Here is a 17,142-nt window from a genome sequence, read left to right as displayed (position 1 = left end):
AATCAAACTTGGATAATGTCCTTACTCAAATACACGGTTGCCTTTTTATGCTCCCTTCCCTATCCTCCGTTTACTCCTCTCTTCCTTTTCATTCAAAGCCAATAATCTTCAGACTCCTGGTGCTTTCTAATTCAGTGTAGCTTCTGCTCTGCCATTAAAATCCGCTTTCAGTTTCCTGCTCCCTTTTGAGCGAGTGACCTCTTGTTGGCTTCCTTGTTGGGACACAGGAAATTTGCCGTTTGTTGGGAGTTGTTGATGCGATTCCCACAGGGTTTCCACTGAGCTCTGGCTCCATCCTGGTCTGGTCCCAGACAGTGATAATAAGCTAAGTCCATTACACTGGTCCAATTGACCAACCCAGCAGAGGACTGTCGAAACCTTGGCATTTGACCCCTGATGTAAGTTGATTTTAAAAATGCTGTGTCCAACCCTTTACATGCACCGAAACCCCTCACCTAACCCTGCTGATTAAAGGAGCCAAGGAGGAATCAAAAAATGTTGTATTATAAATTGCTCCCTCTTGCAGAATCATTTTACATGGAAGCTAATTACTGTGTAAATTCATGGTTTTGATGTCAGAATTTCTTAAAACCTGGTAATGGGATTTCTGTGCAATTCTCTAAATTAAAATCTAGAACAACCAAAGAATATTGTAGACTCATAGTCTTTTGATCTATGAACGTGACAAAATGTGTAGAAAATGTAATCTGTAGGCTTAATCAAAGGACTGAACCAGGAATTAAAATAATTTTTTGTAATATTTTTGAAACAAATTACAGGAAAATTCATATAAGAAGTGCTGTAGAACAGTGGCTGGTAAATGTAGAAAAAAACATGTTTGAAGCAATGAAAAAGTAAGTACAATTATGGAATCCTAACATCATATAAATGATATATCTGTATTTATCTCTACTTCTATGAGTTCAACTTTTTTATGTCTCAGGTATAAATGTGAGATCATTCAGTATTTGTCTTTCTATGCCTGACTAACTTCACTTAGCATAGTGTTCCCTAGGTTCATCCATGTCACCACAAATGAGATTTCCTTCTTTTTAAAGATTTAATAGCATTCCGTTGTGTTTATAAACACTTCGTTTTCTTTGCTCTTCTGCTGAGAATACCAACGGTTTGCCCGTACTTTGCCTATTGTGAATCACCTTGCAGTGCCCATTGGAATGCAGATGTCTCTCTGCATACTTATTTCTATTCCTTTGAATGCATACCCAGAAGTAAGACTGCTGGGTCATATGACAGCTTTATTTTTAATTTTTTGAGGAACTTCCATGATGTTTTCCATAATGACTGTTTTGATTTACATTTCCTCTGACAATATGCAGGAGTTCCCTTTTCTCTACCCCCATGCCATCACTTACCTTTTTTTTTTTTTTTCTTTTTTGAAAGGCAAAGAGAACAAGAGTGAGAGCAGAGAGTAGAATGGGGAGTGGGGTAGGAAGAAAGAGGGAGAGAGCTTCTATCTACTGCTTCACTCCCCAATTGTCTGCTACAGCTAGCGCTGGACCAGGCTGAAACCAGGAGGCTGGACCTCACTCCTGTTTTCCACATGGGTGGCAGGAACCCAAGTAGGTAAAATCACCATCTGCTGCCTCCTAGGGTGTGCATTAGGAAGCTAGACCAGAAGCAGAAGAGCTGGAACTTGGACCTAGGCTCTCTGATATGGGATGCAGATGTCTCAAGCAGTGTCTTAGCCACAGCACCAAACAACTACCCCACCTATTCCTTTTTGATAATAGCCATTCTAACATGCAAGGTGATACCTCACTGTAGTTTTAATTTACATCTCTCCAATGTTAGTGATGAGAAATCTGCAGTGGTTTTTGTTTTGTTTGTTTGTTTGTTTGTTTTTACATATACCTGTTGACCATTTGTATGTCTTTTGAGAAATGTCTACTCGGTCCTTTGCCTATTTTCTAACTGGCTTGTTTATTGTCTTGTTATTGAGCTGTTTGAGTGCCTTACATATTTTGGGTACCAGCGTCTATCAGAATGTACAGTTTGCAAATATTTTCTCCCACTCAGAGAGTTTTCTCTTTAATTCTACTTAGTTTCCTTTGTTATGCAGATTTTTTTTTTTTTTACCTCAATCCTATTTGTTTATATTTGCTACTGTTATATGTGCTTTCAAGGGCGTATCCCTGACCGAAATCAAACACTTCCCAGACCAATACTGTGGAGGTTTTCCTCTATGTTTTCTTTTAGTAACTGTGTAGTAACAAGTCTTATGTTTAAGTCTTTCATCCATTTGGAGTTGATTTTCCTGCTACATGAGATAAGGCTCCTTGCATGTGAAAATTCTGTTTTCCCAATCTCATTTATAAAAAAGACTTTTAAAATTATTTATTTATTTATTTGAAAGGAAGAGCAACAGAGACAGAGGAGACAAAGAAAGAGAAATCTTTCATCCAATGGTTGCCTTCCCAAATGGCTGCAGCAGTCATGTCTGGGCCAGGACCAAGCCAGGAACCCGGAACTCCATCCTGGTTTCCCAAATGGGTGACAGAGGCCCAAGTATTTGGGTTATCTTCTGCTGCCTCCCCAGGTACATTAACAGGAAGCTGGATCAGAAGCAGAGTAGCTGAGTCTTAAATTAGCACACTGAGATGGATGCCCACCTTGCGATGGGCAGTTTAACCTGTTGTACCATGACACTGGCCCTAAGAGATTTGTCTATCATATATTGTTGTCATCTTTGTTGAAAATCAATTGGCATAAATCAATGAGTCTATTTCCTTTTCTTGCCTAATTGCTCTGACTAGGACGCCCAGTACTAAGGTGAATACAAGTGGGAGTGGGTATCCTTATTTTGCTCCTCATTGTAAAGCAAAGGTTTCAACTTCTGACCATGGACTATAACATTAGCTGGAGCTTTTCCTAAATAGGCTTTTTACATTCAGGTACTTTCCTTATTTGCCTAATTAGTTGAGAGTATTTCATCATGAACCAGTGTTAAATTTTGTCAAATGATTCTCTGCCTCTATTGAGATTATCATGCGGCTTTTGTCTTTATTCTGTTAATACAGCGGATCACATTGACTAATTTATGTATGTCCCTCAATTTGTTTTTGAAGTGTTTGTGTACCTTAATAAATGATTATACCTAGTTTTGTCTACTAACCATCATACTAGAGATATAATTGGGTATATAATTGATTTATACAGTGTTATATTTTAAATTTGACTATGCATTTTTATCAGTGAGCTTTGTAACTTCATAATTTTCATACTACTATAATTAGTATTCTTTTCCTTCACCCTGAAGAATTTCCTTTAGTATTTCTTGTAGAAAAAATCCAGTGAGGATAAATTCCCCCAGCTTTTGGATATATGAGAAAGTTTTTGATCTCTCCTTTGATTTGAAGCACAAGATTACTGTGTATAGTGCTGGCTGGCAATTTTTGCTTTGAGCTTTTAAAATGTTATCCATTTGCTCTAACCTCCTGAAAACCTTGCTGATAGTCTTATGGTGATTCCCTTGTATTTAATAAATCACCTTTCCTTTGCTGCTTTCAAAATTCTCTGTGTCTTTAAACTTTGACAGTTGGATTGGAATGCATTTTGGTGTAGGTCTCTGAATTCATCCTGTTTGGTCTTGGATCTGGATTTCTGCTTCATTTTCTAGGCCTGGGAAGTTTTCTGCCATGATTTCTTTAACATCTTTTCTGCCCTCTTTTGTTCCTATTCTCTCTCTGGTATATCAGCAATTACATAAATTGTCTCACTGCATGATTTAAGTCCTTTCCTCTGTCTTCACACTTTCATTCTTTTTTAGTTTTATTCATCAGATTGGATGATTTCCAGTGACCTGTCTTCAAGTTCACTAATCCTCCTTCCACTTAATTGCACCTACTGTTATCCCCTTTATTGAATTTTCTAGCTTAGTTATGGTATCCTTCACTTCTATGATTTCTACTTGTTACTTTTTAATGTTTTCTCACTTTGTTGATGTTCTGTTTCGACATGCATTGCTTTCATGACTTCAGTGCGCACCTTTATGACTGCTGTTTTGAATTCCCAGTCAGGTAAATCACCTGTCTCCATTTCATTAGTATCAGTTTCTGGAGATTTATCTTTTTCTTCTTTTTGCAATAGATTTTCCTATTTCTCTGTTTTCCTTGACTCTCTGTGTTGATTTCTGTGTATTAGATAAGACAACCAACTCTTCCAGTTTTGTTATATTTGACCTCATCCTCACCTCTGTAAAGAGACCTTTTTTTATATTCTGTTTAAAGAACCCTTTGAAAATTGTTTCCCTATTTTTTTTTCTATTTAAGAGGTGGTAGAGAGTTCCATTGGCTCACTCCCCAAATGCCCAAAATGATCGGGGCTAGGCTAGGCCACAGCTGGTGTCTGGAAACTCAGGTCATGTCTCCCATGTACTTGAGCCATCACCTGCTGCCTCCCAGGGTGTACACAGGCAGGAAGCTGGTGTCCTAACTGGCATCTTAACCACAAGAACAGATGCTTACCCCAAGTAACCCTTTAAATATGTTGCTGTCTGCTGACACAGTGACTGATATAGTGTCTTCAATATTTGATTACTATCACATATGAACACATTCTAACCATCATATTGTATATTTTCTAATGGCTGGGTTTTTTTACTTCTTGTTGTTAGATTATATTTCTTCATTTCTTTTGGTGTAGCTGTACCAAAGTTATAAACATTTTCTTTTTAAATAAAACTTCCTGTATTTTAATTTTTTCAATTTATTTGAGCGAGAAAGAGCACACAGTACAAGAACCCAATTGCCTGAGTCATCACCTCTGTCTCCCAGGATCTGCATGCATTAGCAGGAAACTAGAGTCAGAAGCTGGAGCCAAGAGTTAAACCTGGGTACTCCCAGTTCAAGTCCCAACTGCTCCACTTCAGATCCAGGTCCCTGCTAATGCTCCCAACAAAACAGCAGAAAATGCCCCTAGTGCTTGGGCCCCTGCCACCCACAGAAGAGACCTGGATGGAGTTCCTGGCTCCTAGCTTTGGCCTGTCTCAGCCCGGCCATTGCAGCCATTTGGAGAATTTGCAACTTCTCTCTTCTCTGTCCCTCACTCTCTGTTATTCTGCCTTTCAAATAAATAGGTTTTTTAAAAAGTACAGATAATGTTAAAAGGGAATTTAATAAATGTGCATTATCCATATATTAAGGCTCTGTTTCCTCTAAGTATTCTTATACATATTGCTAAATTAGAAAAAAAGAAAATCTTTAAAAAAAATTCCCCTGTAATCTTGTCATGCTTGATCATTAAATAACTAAGCATAAGTAATATAAGTAATATAAATTATTTTTGTTCACAGATTTATAAATCAAGGGATTAACGACTGGCACTGCCAGACTTTTTCTCCATGGGTGGTATCTCATTTGGGACAAGTGGTACTCACTGTGGTAAGTTAATTTTGCTTTGATGTATGTGTGTAAGTATTTGGTGTGTGGCTGTGCTGCAAAGAAAGCAAAGATGTAGGAAATATATCATTATGCAGCGTACTGATGTCTGCAAGTTGCATTGAAATGTAAATGTTAAAAAAGGATGGCAAGATGAATAGATATATATGTGATAAAGTAAACATAGCAAAAATTTTCCTATAGAATAGGTGATGGGTGTATGGGTATTCACTTATAAGTAAATTTTTTCTACAGTCTTCAAATTTTTCGTAACATAATATTGAATGAAAATAATCCATAAATTATTATTATTATTATTATTTTCCTAGGGATGTTACTATGTTGCATTATATTTATTTTTTACTTCAGTCATTAAAAAATTAAGTATAAACTTGGACGTTTAGATGAGAATAACAGGTCTCCCTGGGTTAATCAAGATGTCAGCAGGGCTGTGTTCCTTCCTGGAGACTCTTGGGAAAATTCATGTCCCTTCCAATTCAAGCTTCTAGAGACCACTTGGTATTCCTGAGTATGCCTTGTGGTCACTTCCTCAGTGTTCAAAGCGAGCAATATTGCATCTCCCTAACCATCCTTTTGTCCCTCTGATCATGGGTGAAAATTTTTTCCTGTTTTTTTATGTTGTAGTAAATGACAAGATTTCATCATTTTTATGGCTGAGTAGTATTTCACTGTGTACATTTTTTTACTATGCATGTCATCCAGTTATCAGTTGGTGGACATTTGAGTGGTTTCCATTTCTTGATGATTGTGGTTAGTGACACAATAAACATGGAAGTGGAGATGTATCTTCAACAGACAGCTCTCATTTCCTGTGGATATATACCTAGTGCAGGGATGGCTGAATCACATGGCAGTTCTATTTTTAATTTTTTCAGGACCCTCCATACTGTTTTCCACAATGGCTATGCTAGTCTTCAATTTACATTACCACAAACAGCATGCATGTGTTCACTTCCCCCCCATCCTCACCAGCACTTGTTATATTTTAGCTAATATCCATTCTAATTGTACTGAGGTAAATTTTGCTTTCTATTTTCCTGATGATTAGTGATGGTGAGCATTTTTTTCATGTACCTACTGGATACACACATGTTTTTATTTAAAAATAAGTATTACATCTATTGTTCATTTCTTAAGCCATATTTTTTGCTATTAAGTTGTTGAACTTATTCTGGTTATTAACCTCTTGTTGGTATATGAAAGTACTTCAAAACATTCATGAGAAATGGAATTTAAAAATGTTAATTTTGTTGTGAGAAAATTTTGAAAAATCCACCTCTAGATTTTCCATTAATATGAACTTTCCATGAAGTTTTTGAAGACCCCGTGTATAGTTTCCAAATATTTCATCCCATTCTGTAAAGTGTCTTCGTTGGTTATTTCTTTTGCTGTACAAAAGCCTTTTAGTATGATGAAATTCCATTTATCTATTCTTCCTTTTGTTTAGATGTCATCAGAAAAAAGCCTTGCCCATTCCAATGTCCTGAAGCAATTCCCCTGTGTTTGCGTCTAGTAGTTTCATAGTTTCAGATCTTAGACTTAGGTCTTTCATCCATTTTTAAATATGGTGATAAGTAGGGTCTGGTTTCATTCTTCATTGAATTTCTAACTCTTCCAGCACCATGTCTTGAAAAGATTGCATTTTCTCCAATGCATGTTCTTGGCAGCCCTGTCAAAGTTCAGTTAGCCGTAAATGCATAAGTTTACTAGTAGGTTCTCTCTTTTGTTCCACTGGTAATACGTCTTCTTCATGCTAATTCTGTGCCACCTTAATTACTGTATCTTTGCGGTATATATTTTGAAGTCTGGTATTGTGAGACCTCCAGCTTTACTCATTTTGCTCAAGATTGCTTTGGCTATTGATGGTTTTTTTCTGATTCCAAACTTGAGGATTGTTTTTTGTTGTTCTATGAAGAACATCATTGGTGTTTCAATGGGCCTTGAATCTGCAAATAACTTGAGGCAGTATGGATATTTTTAACAGTATCGATTCTACCAATCCATGAACATAGGATGTCTTTTGTTAATATTTTGTTGGGACATTGAATCTGTACAAAATTTGATGTAGGATCAATATTTTTTATAAGTTTTTAAGCTTTTTATTTAGTGAGAGAAATGCATAGGGGAGTGAGGCACTTAAGGGAGAAAGAAAAGTCCAGAAGTTAAGTTGGGGTCCATCCCGAGCAGAAAGCAGGCCAAGAGCCATGTGCAGCGAGTGTTTGATTATGAGCAGCCACAAGCAGCTTAGCATGAGCAGTGAAGCAAAGGCAAAGAGCGTGGGCAGCCCCAAGGTGTGGGCAGCAGGGGCAGGAAAGGGAATAAGGGTGAGAAGAAGGCCTGGATCAATATTTTAACAATATTAATTCTCCCCGTTCATGGACAAAGGCTGACTTCCCATTTCTTTGTGTCTTCAAATCCCTTCATCAATGTGTTGTGTATATTAGTTTTCATTATGGAGCTCTTTCACCTCTTTGGTTAATTTTTTTCCTGGGCACTTTTCTATAGCTGTTGAAAATGGGGTTGTCTTCTTGATCTTATTTTCAGATAATTTATTATTGACCTCTAGCAATGCTGGAGTTTTGTTTTTTGTTTTTTTTTTTGTATGTCTATTTTGTATCCTTTATCTTTGATAAATTCATTTATTTATTTTAATAGTTTTTTGGTGGAGTCTTTAGAGTTTTCTGTTTATAAGATCATGTCATCTGTAAACAATGATGATTTGATTTCCTTCTTTCCAATTTGGATTCCCTTTGTTTCTTCCTCTTGCCTAATTTCTCTGGCTAGGATTTCCAGTACTAACATTTAATAAAGTGGTGAAAGTGGGAGCCTTGTATCATTCCAGAACAGAGAGAGCCTTCAGCTTTTCCCCATTCAGTATGATGTTAGCTGTGAGGTACATTTCTTCTGTACTTAATTTGTGCAGTGATTTTTTTATCATGGATTCTGACTTTTATTGAATGCCTTTTTTGCATCTATTAAGATGATCACATGGTGTTTTTCCTTCATTCTGCTGATGTGATATATCATGTCCATTGATTTGTGTATGTTGAATCACCATCCTGTATGCCTGGGATGAATCCTGCCTGATTGCACTGAATGATCCTTTTAATGTCATATTGGATTCAGTTTGCTACTGTTTCGTTGAGTATGTTTGAATCCATGTTCATCAAGAATATTGGCCTATAGATTTCATTTATTGTTTAGGCCTTGCCTGGTTTTGGCATCAGGGTAGTTATTCTAAGCCTTCCTCTTCAACTTTTTAGAATAATTTAAGATGTATTGATATTATTTCTCCTTTATATGTTGGGTGGAATTCAACAGTGAAGCCATTTAATTCTGGACTTTTCATTGATGGGAGAATTTTTAATTACTGATTTAATATTATTACTCATTCATCAGTTCAGATATTCTGCTTATTTGTAATTCAATCTTAGTAAGGTATCTATATCCAAGAATTTGTCCATTTCTTCTAGGTTACCAACTTTATCAGTGTATTCATTGTTTATAATTGTATCTCATAATCCTTTGTGTTTTCTTGGTGTCAGTTGTAACATTTTCCTTTTTGTTTCTGATTTTATTTATTTGCATCCTCTTTTTTCCTTAGCCTAGCTACATCTTTGTTGATTCTATCTTTCTTGAAAAGTCATCTCTTTGTTTCACTGATATTTTCTATTGTGTTATCTAGTCTCTATTCTGCTCTGATCTTTATTCTTCTTTCTACTAATATTGGCTTTGGCTTATTCTTGTTCATCTAATTCCCTGAGGTGCATGATAGGGTGTTTATTTTAGACCTTTCTGATTTTTTTAATGTAGGTATAATTGCTTCCCTGTTAGTACCTCTTTGTTGTATCCTGTAGGTCTTGGTAGATTGTGTCTCCATTTTCAGTAGTTTCAAGACACTGGAAATTTTCCTTCTCAGTTTCTTCCTTTATATGTTGGTTGTTCAGGAGTAAATTGTTTAATTTCAATGTACTTACATAGCTTCCAAAGTTTTCTTGTTATTGATTTCTAGCTTTTGTGGTAAGAAAAGGTACTTAAAAATTTTTGAAACTCAGTTTGTGAACCACCATATAACTTATCCTGGAGAATTTTCCATGAGCTATGAAGAAGAGTGTATATTCTGCAGCTGTTGCATGCAATGTTCTGTAGCTGTCTGTTAGGTCCAACTCTTCCCCAAGTGGACAGTTTGTCCATGTTGTGCTGCCTTGGGAGGGATGAGTGGGTAGTCCCGTGGCCACAAACCCTGTGATATTAGATCACACCGGAGCTTGCAGCCTGCTGAGTCCAGTACATTGTGGGGTAGGACCAAAGCCCACACTGCTTATAGCATGCCTGCCGCTGAGGTGGACTCAAGGCCTGAGCTGGCTGAGGCCAGGATATGAAAGTCCAATCTACTGTATGGGTGCAAGGGCCCAAGTACTTGGGCCATCTTCTGCTTCCCCAGGCCATATCAGAGAGCTGGATTGGAAGAGGAGCAGCCGGGACTACAACAGGTGCCCATATGGGATGCTGGTGCCACAGGTGGAGGATTAAGCTACTGTGCCATGGCGCTGGCCCAAAAGTCTTCTTCTTAAACTAAAACCAGGCCCTGTGATTTCTCTCATGGCTTCCTCACCTCTTATGAACTTAGTCTAGCCTATGAGTAGCCACCCAAACTGGTCTCTCCGTGGGGAGGGTGCTGGAATGTCTCACTCAGCTACATCTTGCTCTGCCTCTTGAGGACATAGATGTCTTCCTAAAAAGTCAGTATTCTGCCTACTACTACGGGCATGTTTGTTACAACTAGTTATTGTTTGCTGAGTGCTCAAAAGAGAATGAGAGGGACCAGCGTTGTGGTGTAGCAGGTTAAGCCACCTCCTGCAGCGCCAGCATCCCATATGGGCACTGGTTCAAGTCTCAGCTGCTCTGCTTCCAATCTAGCTCCTTGTTAATATACCTGGGGAAGCAGTGGAGGATGGCCTAACTCCTTGGGCCCCTGCACTCATGTGGGAGACCCAGAAGAAGCTCCTGGCTTCAGCCTCTCCCAGCCCCAGCTGTTGCGGCTGTATGGGGAGTGAACCAGGGAATGGAAGACCTCTCTTTCTGTCTTTCCCTCTTTCTAACTCTGCCTTTCAAGTAAATAAATCTTTTATAAAAAGAGAGAAAATGAGAAGAAAAACTAAGAAAGGTTGATCTCTAGAAAGTCAAAATTGGCAGTTCTTTTGAGAAGCAGTGATGGAAGCCATGGAAGTGATAAAACTCCCCCCAGCAGGATGGAGGAGGAAGGACAGAGAAAGATCCCAAGAAACACCAACATTTAAGAAGTAGGCATAAGAGGGGAATCCATGAAGAGGGCTGAAAAAGAGTAGCTAGAAGAAGAAAAAAAAAATTAGGAGATCTGTCATGGAAGCTAAGGGAGAAAGGGCCTTTTCTGTCTCTTGCTCCAGAAGGTGGAGTGATTTAAAGGCTCTAGAGAGATGTAAGCACTTTATTCTGGAATGGACATTGGTGTGGCAGTTAAGCTGCCAGTTGGGGTGCCCACAGCTCTGCTCCCAATTCCAGTTCCTGCCGATGTGCTCCCTTCGGGGCAGCAGATGATGGCTCAAGTACTTGGCCCCTGATATGCAGTGGGAGGCCTGGAGAGTTCCTAGCTCCTGGCCTAACCCCGGCTGTTGGAGGCAATTGGAGAGTGAAAAATGAGAGATCTCTGGGGCCAGCGCTGTGGCATAGGGGGTAAGGCCACTGCTTGCAGAGCCAGCATCCCATATGGGCTCCGGTTCAAATCCCCGCTGCTCCACTTCCAATCCAGCTCTCTGCTATGACGTGGGAAAGCAGCAGAAGATGGCCCAAGTGCTTGGGCCCCTATACCTGCATGGGAGACCTGGAAGAAGCTCCTGGCTTCTGATCAGCCCAGCTCTGGTCATTGCAGCCCTTTGGGGAGTGAACCAGCGGGTGGAAGACCTTTCTCTCTCTCTCTCTCTCTCTCTCTCTCTCTCCCTCCCTCCCTCCCTCTTTCTCTCTCTCTCTCTCTCTGCTTTTCCCTCCCTCTCTCTCTCTCTCTCTCTGCTTTTCCCTCCCTCTCTCTCCCTCCCTCCCTCCTTCTCTCTCTGTATGTGTGTGTAACTCTGGCTTTCAAATAAAAAATAAGTAAATCTTTTTTTAAAAAGAAGTCTCTCTTCTCCTGCTCTTCCTCTGTCACTCTTTCAAATAAATATTTTTTAAAAGATTTATTTATTGATTTGAAAGGGAGAGTGACAGAGAGAAGTAGAGACAGAGAGGGAGGTGTTCCATCCACTGGTTCTCTCTCCAATGTCTGCAGCAGCCAGAGCTGGGCCGATCCAAAGCCAAGAGTCAGGAGCTTCTTCCAGGTCTCCCATGTGGGTGCAGGGGCCCAAGGACTTGGGCTATCTTCTACTGTTTTCCCAGGCCATAGCAGAGAGCTAGATCAGAAGTAGAGAAGCAGGGACTCAAACCGGCACCCAAATGGGATAACAACATAGCAGGTGGCAGCTTTACCAGCTAACCCACAGCGTCAGCCCCCTATTTTTTTTTTTTTAAAGATTTATTTATTTTACTTGAGAGTCAGAGTTACACAGAGATAAAAGGAGATGCAGAGAGAGAGGTCTTCCATCTGCTGGTTCAGTTGGCTGCAATTGCTGGAGCTGTACCAATCCGAAGCCAGGAGCCAGGAGCTTCCTCTGGGTATGCCCACATGGGTGCAGGGGCCCAAGACCTTGGGCCATCTTCTACTGCTTTTCCAGGCCATAGCAGAGAACTGGATTGGAAGTGGAGCAGCCAGGACTCGAACTAGTGCCCATATGGGATGCTGGCACTGCAGGCAGCAGCTTTATCCTGTACGCCACAGTGCTGGTCCCGCCCCCTAACTTTTTTAAATAACAAAAATAACATCATTTTACTTTGGCTTGACCTACCACAATTTTCAAGTCATTGCTAATAAAACATCCTGAGATTGCCAATACAAATTACAATAACCAAGTCTTAGTCCCTTTTGCTGTTCACTTGACTGAAATTTCATAAACCACTTTTAGATCTTAAACTGAAGAATTTCTTTAAGCTGCTATTTACAAAGGTGACCACATTATAATGAAGCAGTCTGTGCATTTCTATAGGAAATGCAAATAATCAAACCTCCTCTACCAGGGACAGCTCTCCCCAGCCCTAGTCTGCAGAGATGTTCAGCTAAGAAGCAGGCTGCATTGTGTTTCGAAAAACACATTATGGAAGACATTGGCTTCAGTCTCTGAATGTGCCCTTCCCACAAATGCGCTCCCTGCTGCTAATTTCTCTTCCCAGCAGGCAGCTTACCAAGGCTCCTTTATCTCACATTTCTGAATATGTTACACGACTAACAGTTGACCCCTAATGGAGATAAAGACACTTGTGGGGAGAGGGAATGATGAGACATCAGTATGCACTGGCTGCTGGGAAGATTCCCAGACAGATTTACCCCAAGATACAGTATTGAGAACTCCTCCATAAACAAGCAAACAGAAAATCTGGTTCACAGTGTCCCACACTGGAGCAAGATCCTCCTAGCCCAGGGACGGGTCTCAGCCCCCCGGATCCACTCTCCTGAGGCTGTGATACTAGAATAAACATCTCAGGGACAGCAGAGTAATGGCGTCTGAGAAGACCGTGCCATGACTCGGCCTGCCCTGTGGTTCACACCGTGTGCCCAGACTTCTGCTCCTGCTTATCTCCCAAGCCTCGGTCTCTACCCTCCTGTTGATCTTTTGAGTCCACAACACCTTTGCGAGAGTCCTGCTTCACAGATTATAAGTCTACAGCATCTTTAAGAGAGTCCTGGTTAGGAACAAGAGTGCTGATGGATACACCAGGTTGCCTCTCCTGTGCCTTCTGTGAGTACACACTCAGTGTGTTCTAGGTGTATTATGTATGAGATCCATGGAGAAAGTGGCACTGATCTCCTCTTGGAGTGCTCTATTGTTACTGTCTGAGGTTATTTTTTACTGACAATGGGATTAAGAATGAAAGATTTAGAAAATACAGATGGCGGGTCAGTGCTATGGCGTAGCAAGTAAAGCCACCACCTGCAGTGCTGGTATCCCATATGGGCCCTGGTTCTAGTCCTGGCTGCTCCACTTCCGATCCAGCTCTCTGCTATGGCCTGGGAAAACAGTGGAAGATGGCCCAAGTGCGTGGGGCCCTGCACATACAAGGGAAACACGGAAGAAGCTCCTGGCTCCTGGCTTCCAATCAGCCCAGCTCAGCCGTTGTGGCCATCTGGGGTGTGAACCAGCAGGTGGAAGATTTCTCTCTCTCTGCCTCTGCCTCCCTGTAACTCTGCCTTTCAAATGAATAAATATAAGCTTTAAAAAAATGAATAAGGCCTCTATAAACATTCATCAAAATTCAAGTTGTAGCCCTCAAATACATGCAAGTGTGTAAGCTTTCTTTTCTCAAACACACATAGCATATATATGAGAGTGTTTTCATTTAAAAGTAAAAGTAGGCTGCAGTTATTATATATATTTACTTTTTCAGAGTCAGATCATATTTTATGATGATTGCATTAAAAGTTTCACGAGTTCTCAATCGAGGGAAGCTCTCGAGAACGTCCACGCTGGTGTGCTAGGGCATCTGGAAGAGGCTGCAGAGCTGCTGGACACCAGCAACGCGCAGACGAGAGCCGTGCTGGGCGCGCTGCTCATTCTCTACGTTCACTGCCGAGATGTGGTGAGAAACCTACTGCTCCAGGATACCTGCAAGCAGGACGATTTTGAGTGGACAAGGTAGGTGGATCTGAATTATAATCCTACATACAACAACTTCTCGCGAGCATATCTTTAGGTACAATGCTTCTCTACTTCGAACTCTGTCAAACAATTTAATTTGTGAGTATTTACAAAATTTTAAGCAAACCGCAATCCTGTGGATCCTGCTTTCTGTCTTCTGCCCCTCCCCCTCATTTTCTTTAACCCCTTCTCTGCTTCATCTGCCTGAGCTGGTCACTGTCTTCATAGCTGCATGTTTCCCTTTGCCTTTGGCAGGTCAGCCCCAGGGTAGCAGCTGTCAGTCGGTAGCTGATCCAGCTCAGTCCTCTTGGCCCTGTGCTGGCAATTCTGGAGCAGAGTAGGCAGAGGAGACACATGGTAGAGCCTTTCCAGCTCCCTGACTCACACCCCCTGGAGTCAATTAGAAAACAGATGTTTAGAAGGAGAGGGCCACGGACTGGTGAGAGGAGATCAGGAGACAGAGTTCCTGAGTAACTGTCGCGTCTCAAACTTCCCAACCAATTTTTTCCCTGAAAGCTTTCTCTTCTGATTATACGTTCTCTCATCTGACACTCTCCAAAGTCATAGCTTACCAATTTTTTAGTTTCTTTTTATTTTTAATTTAAACCTTATTTTAAAAGTTTACTTATTTTAAATGATTATAATATGATCTGTTCCATAAAGTATTTAAAACGGCTTACAAGGGTGAATAAACTCTTCCATGACAGCAGAAACAGAAGAAAGGTGAAAGTAAAGGTGATTAGCAGTCCTTCTGTAAGACCTTTAGGAACGTGGAAATCTGAAAAGGCTGTGGCTGCCTCGTTTTGTAATTAAATATCAAAGCAGTGCTAAACTGTCACAAATGTGTAGGAGCTTTTCCCTTGACATTTAAAAAGTACAAATGAAGATTCTTTCCAAAAATATTCTTTGGCATTCCTTCACTGCTAATGCCCAAGAGATTGTTATGTTGAGAAGTCGGCACTGCTGGGGACACAGAAGAAAGTCAGTGATACAACAGGTCACGGGCTAACCTCAAAGCCTTGTGGAGGAAGGCATTATGATTAGCTACATGATTAACTGTTCGATAGATAAATAAGACAAGACAATGTTGTTGATATGGTTTTGGATGCAAACAACACTTCTCTGAAGTACTCTCACAGAAACGGTCCAGATTATTCTGAATAATGTGTCGACCACATTCTGATTGGAACCCATAGCAGACTTCTCGGGAGTGATTTGTACAGAAATCCTCCACTTAGGCTGATGGCACATCAGAGCAATGTGATTCTGCAAGGCCGTTTGCCAGAGGGAAAACTGCTCACGTGGGTGTAGTCTTCTGAGTTCTATCGTTCCAGATCTAATGCAGTCATTGATGAGTTTTATATCACTCTTCTCCCTTGATTTTCATGTTTTGATTTCAATGCTTTTAGTCAACACTTCATTTTCAATCTTGTTATATTTCTTCACGTGAAAAAAAATTTACCCAAATAACAAGAGCATTTAAAATGTTGCTTGCAGACATCTGCAGTACAAATGGGATGAAAAACAAATGCTATGCTATGTATCTCAAGGAGGTGCCAGTTTCACTTATGGTTATGAGTACCTGGGCTGTACCCCAAGACTGGCCATTACGCCTCTCACAGACCGGTGCTGGCTCACCTTCCTGGGGGCTCTACATTTGAATCTAGGAGGTTGTGCTTGTGGTCCAGCAGGTGTAGGAAAAACTGAGACTATCAAAGACCTAGCAAAAGTAAGTGACTTCTATATCTAGAACAAAAACATCTTTTCTGTCCCACAAACTTCATAGATGTTTCACCATTCTTATCTTAAATTTATACCATTCCTGCTGTTAAGATATTCATTGCTTTTAATAATCACATCCATTAACCCATGTAATTAATTGATGGATTAATTTCAGAATGCCTGTTGTTTGCGGGGAGGTGGATCTCAGTAAGCCCACAACTGCTTTGAATTTACATGGAACGGTATTAACTGACTAACATGTGAATGACTAACATCACTATGTGTGTGTATGAGATAAAAGTAGTGGCCAATGAAAACAAGGCATATAGTTTATGGTATTTATAAATTTGTATAAAAATAGGATCATAATGCACTGTGAAATAATCAACAAAACTATCTTAATATATGTGTATTCATACTGAGTTTTGTGAATCTCTAAATTTTGTATCTAGTTCATTTTCATATTGTAAAAGTTTTCTCTAAAGAGCACATTTTACTAATCTGGCAGTTTAAACATTAGTATTTTGTCTCATAACTCAAGAACCATATTGAAACATATTTATCTTCCAGGCCTTAGGAAAACATTATGTGACCTTCAGCTGCTTTGAGAATTTGGATTATAAGGTAAAGCTTAAACATCAATACTCAGGAAAAAATATTGTACACATAAAAAATTCATTGAAGAATGAAAGATTAGAGAAAACTTTGAGAGTCACTGATAGTAGAACCACAAATGCTATTAATTTAAACTAATAGAAACCTAGAATGTAATAGAAATTTAAAACATTATATAATTTGCTTTTAGTTCAAGTGAACTGCTTACAACAATGATTTTCAAACTTTTTGACAGCTGGATCTTTTTCAAACAAAATCTTATATGGAATATGAATATATAAAATAATTAAGAGTAATACTTTTTATTTATTTATTTGAGAGGTAGAGTTACAGTGAGAGGGAGAGACAGAGAGAAAGGTCTTCCATCTGCTGTTTCTCTCCCCAAGTGGCCACAATGGCCAGAGCTGAGCCGATCAGGAGCCAGGAGATTCTTCCCGGTCTTCCATGCAGGTGCAGGGGCCCAAGCACTTGGGCCATCTTCTGCTTTCCCAGGCCATAGCAGAGAGCTGGATCAGAAGTGGAGCAGCCGGGACTAGAACTGGTGCCCATATGGAATGCCGGCTAGTGCCGGCCCCAAGTGTAATACTTGAATACAAACTTATTTTAAGTCCTAATCTTACATATTTATTTAC

The 17,142-nt window shown here is 39.9% G+C and overlaps 1 protein-coding gene across 1 annotated transcript in view; it reads left to right on the top strand.

Annotated features, from left to right (window-relative positions):
- Window positions 1-17,142, top strand: part of LOC133773407 (dynein axonemal heavy chain 14-like) — a 66,838-nt gene that overhangs the window by 37,529 nt on the left and 12,167 nt on the right. The window contains exons 15-19 of the mRNA XM_062210766.1: window positions 780-854; window positions 5,312-5,399; window positions 13,923-14,170; window positions 15,671-15,902; window positions 16,466-16,519. Of these exons, the coding sequence (XP_062066750.1) occupies window positions 780-854; window positions 5,312-5,399; window positions 13,923-14,170; window positions 15,671-15,902; window positions 16,466-16,519 (697 nt within the window). The remainder of the gene's footprint in view (window positions 1-779; window positions 855-5,311; window positions 5,400-13,922; window positions 14,171-15,670; window positions 15,903-16,465; window positions 16,520-17,142) is intronic.

The sequence above is a fragment of the Lepus europaeus genome, chromosome 14 (assembly GCF_033115175.1).
Source record: "Lepus europaeus isolate LE1 chromosome 14, mLepTim1.pri, whole genome shotgun sequence".
In the NCBI taxonomy this organism is placed as follows: domain Eukaryota; kingdom Metazoa; phylum Chordata; class Mammalia; order Lagomorpha; family Leporidae; genus Lepus; species Lepus europaeus.
This window is presented reverse-complemented; position numbering and strand designations above follow the sequence as displayed.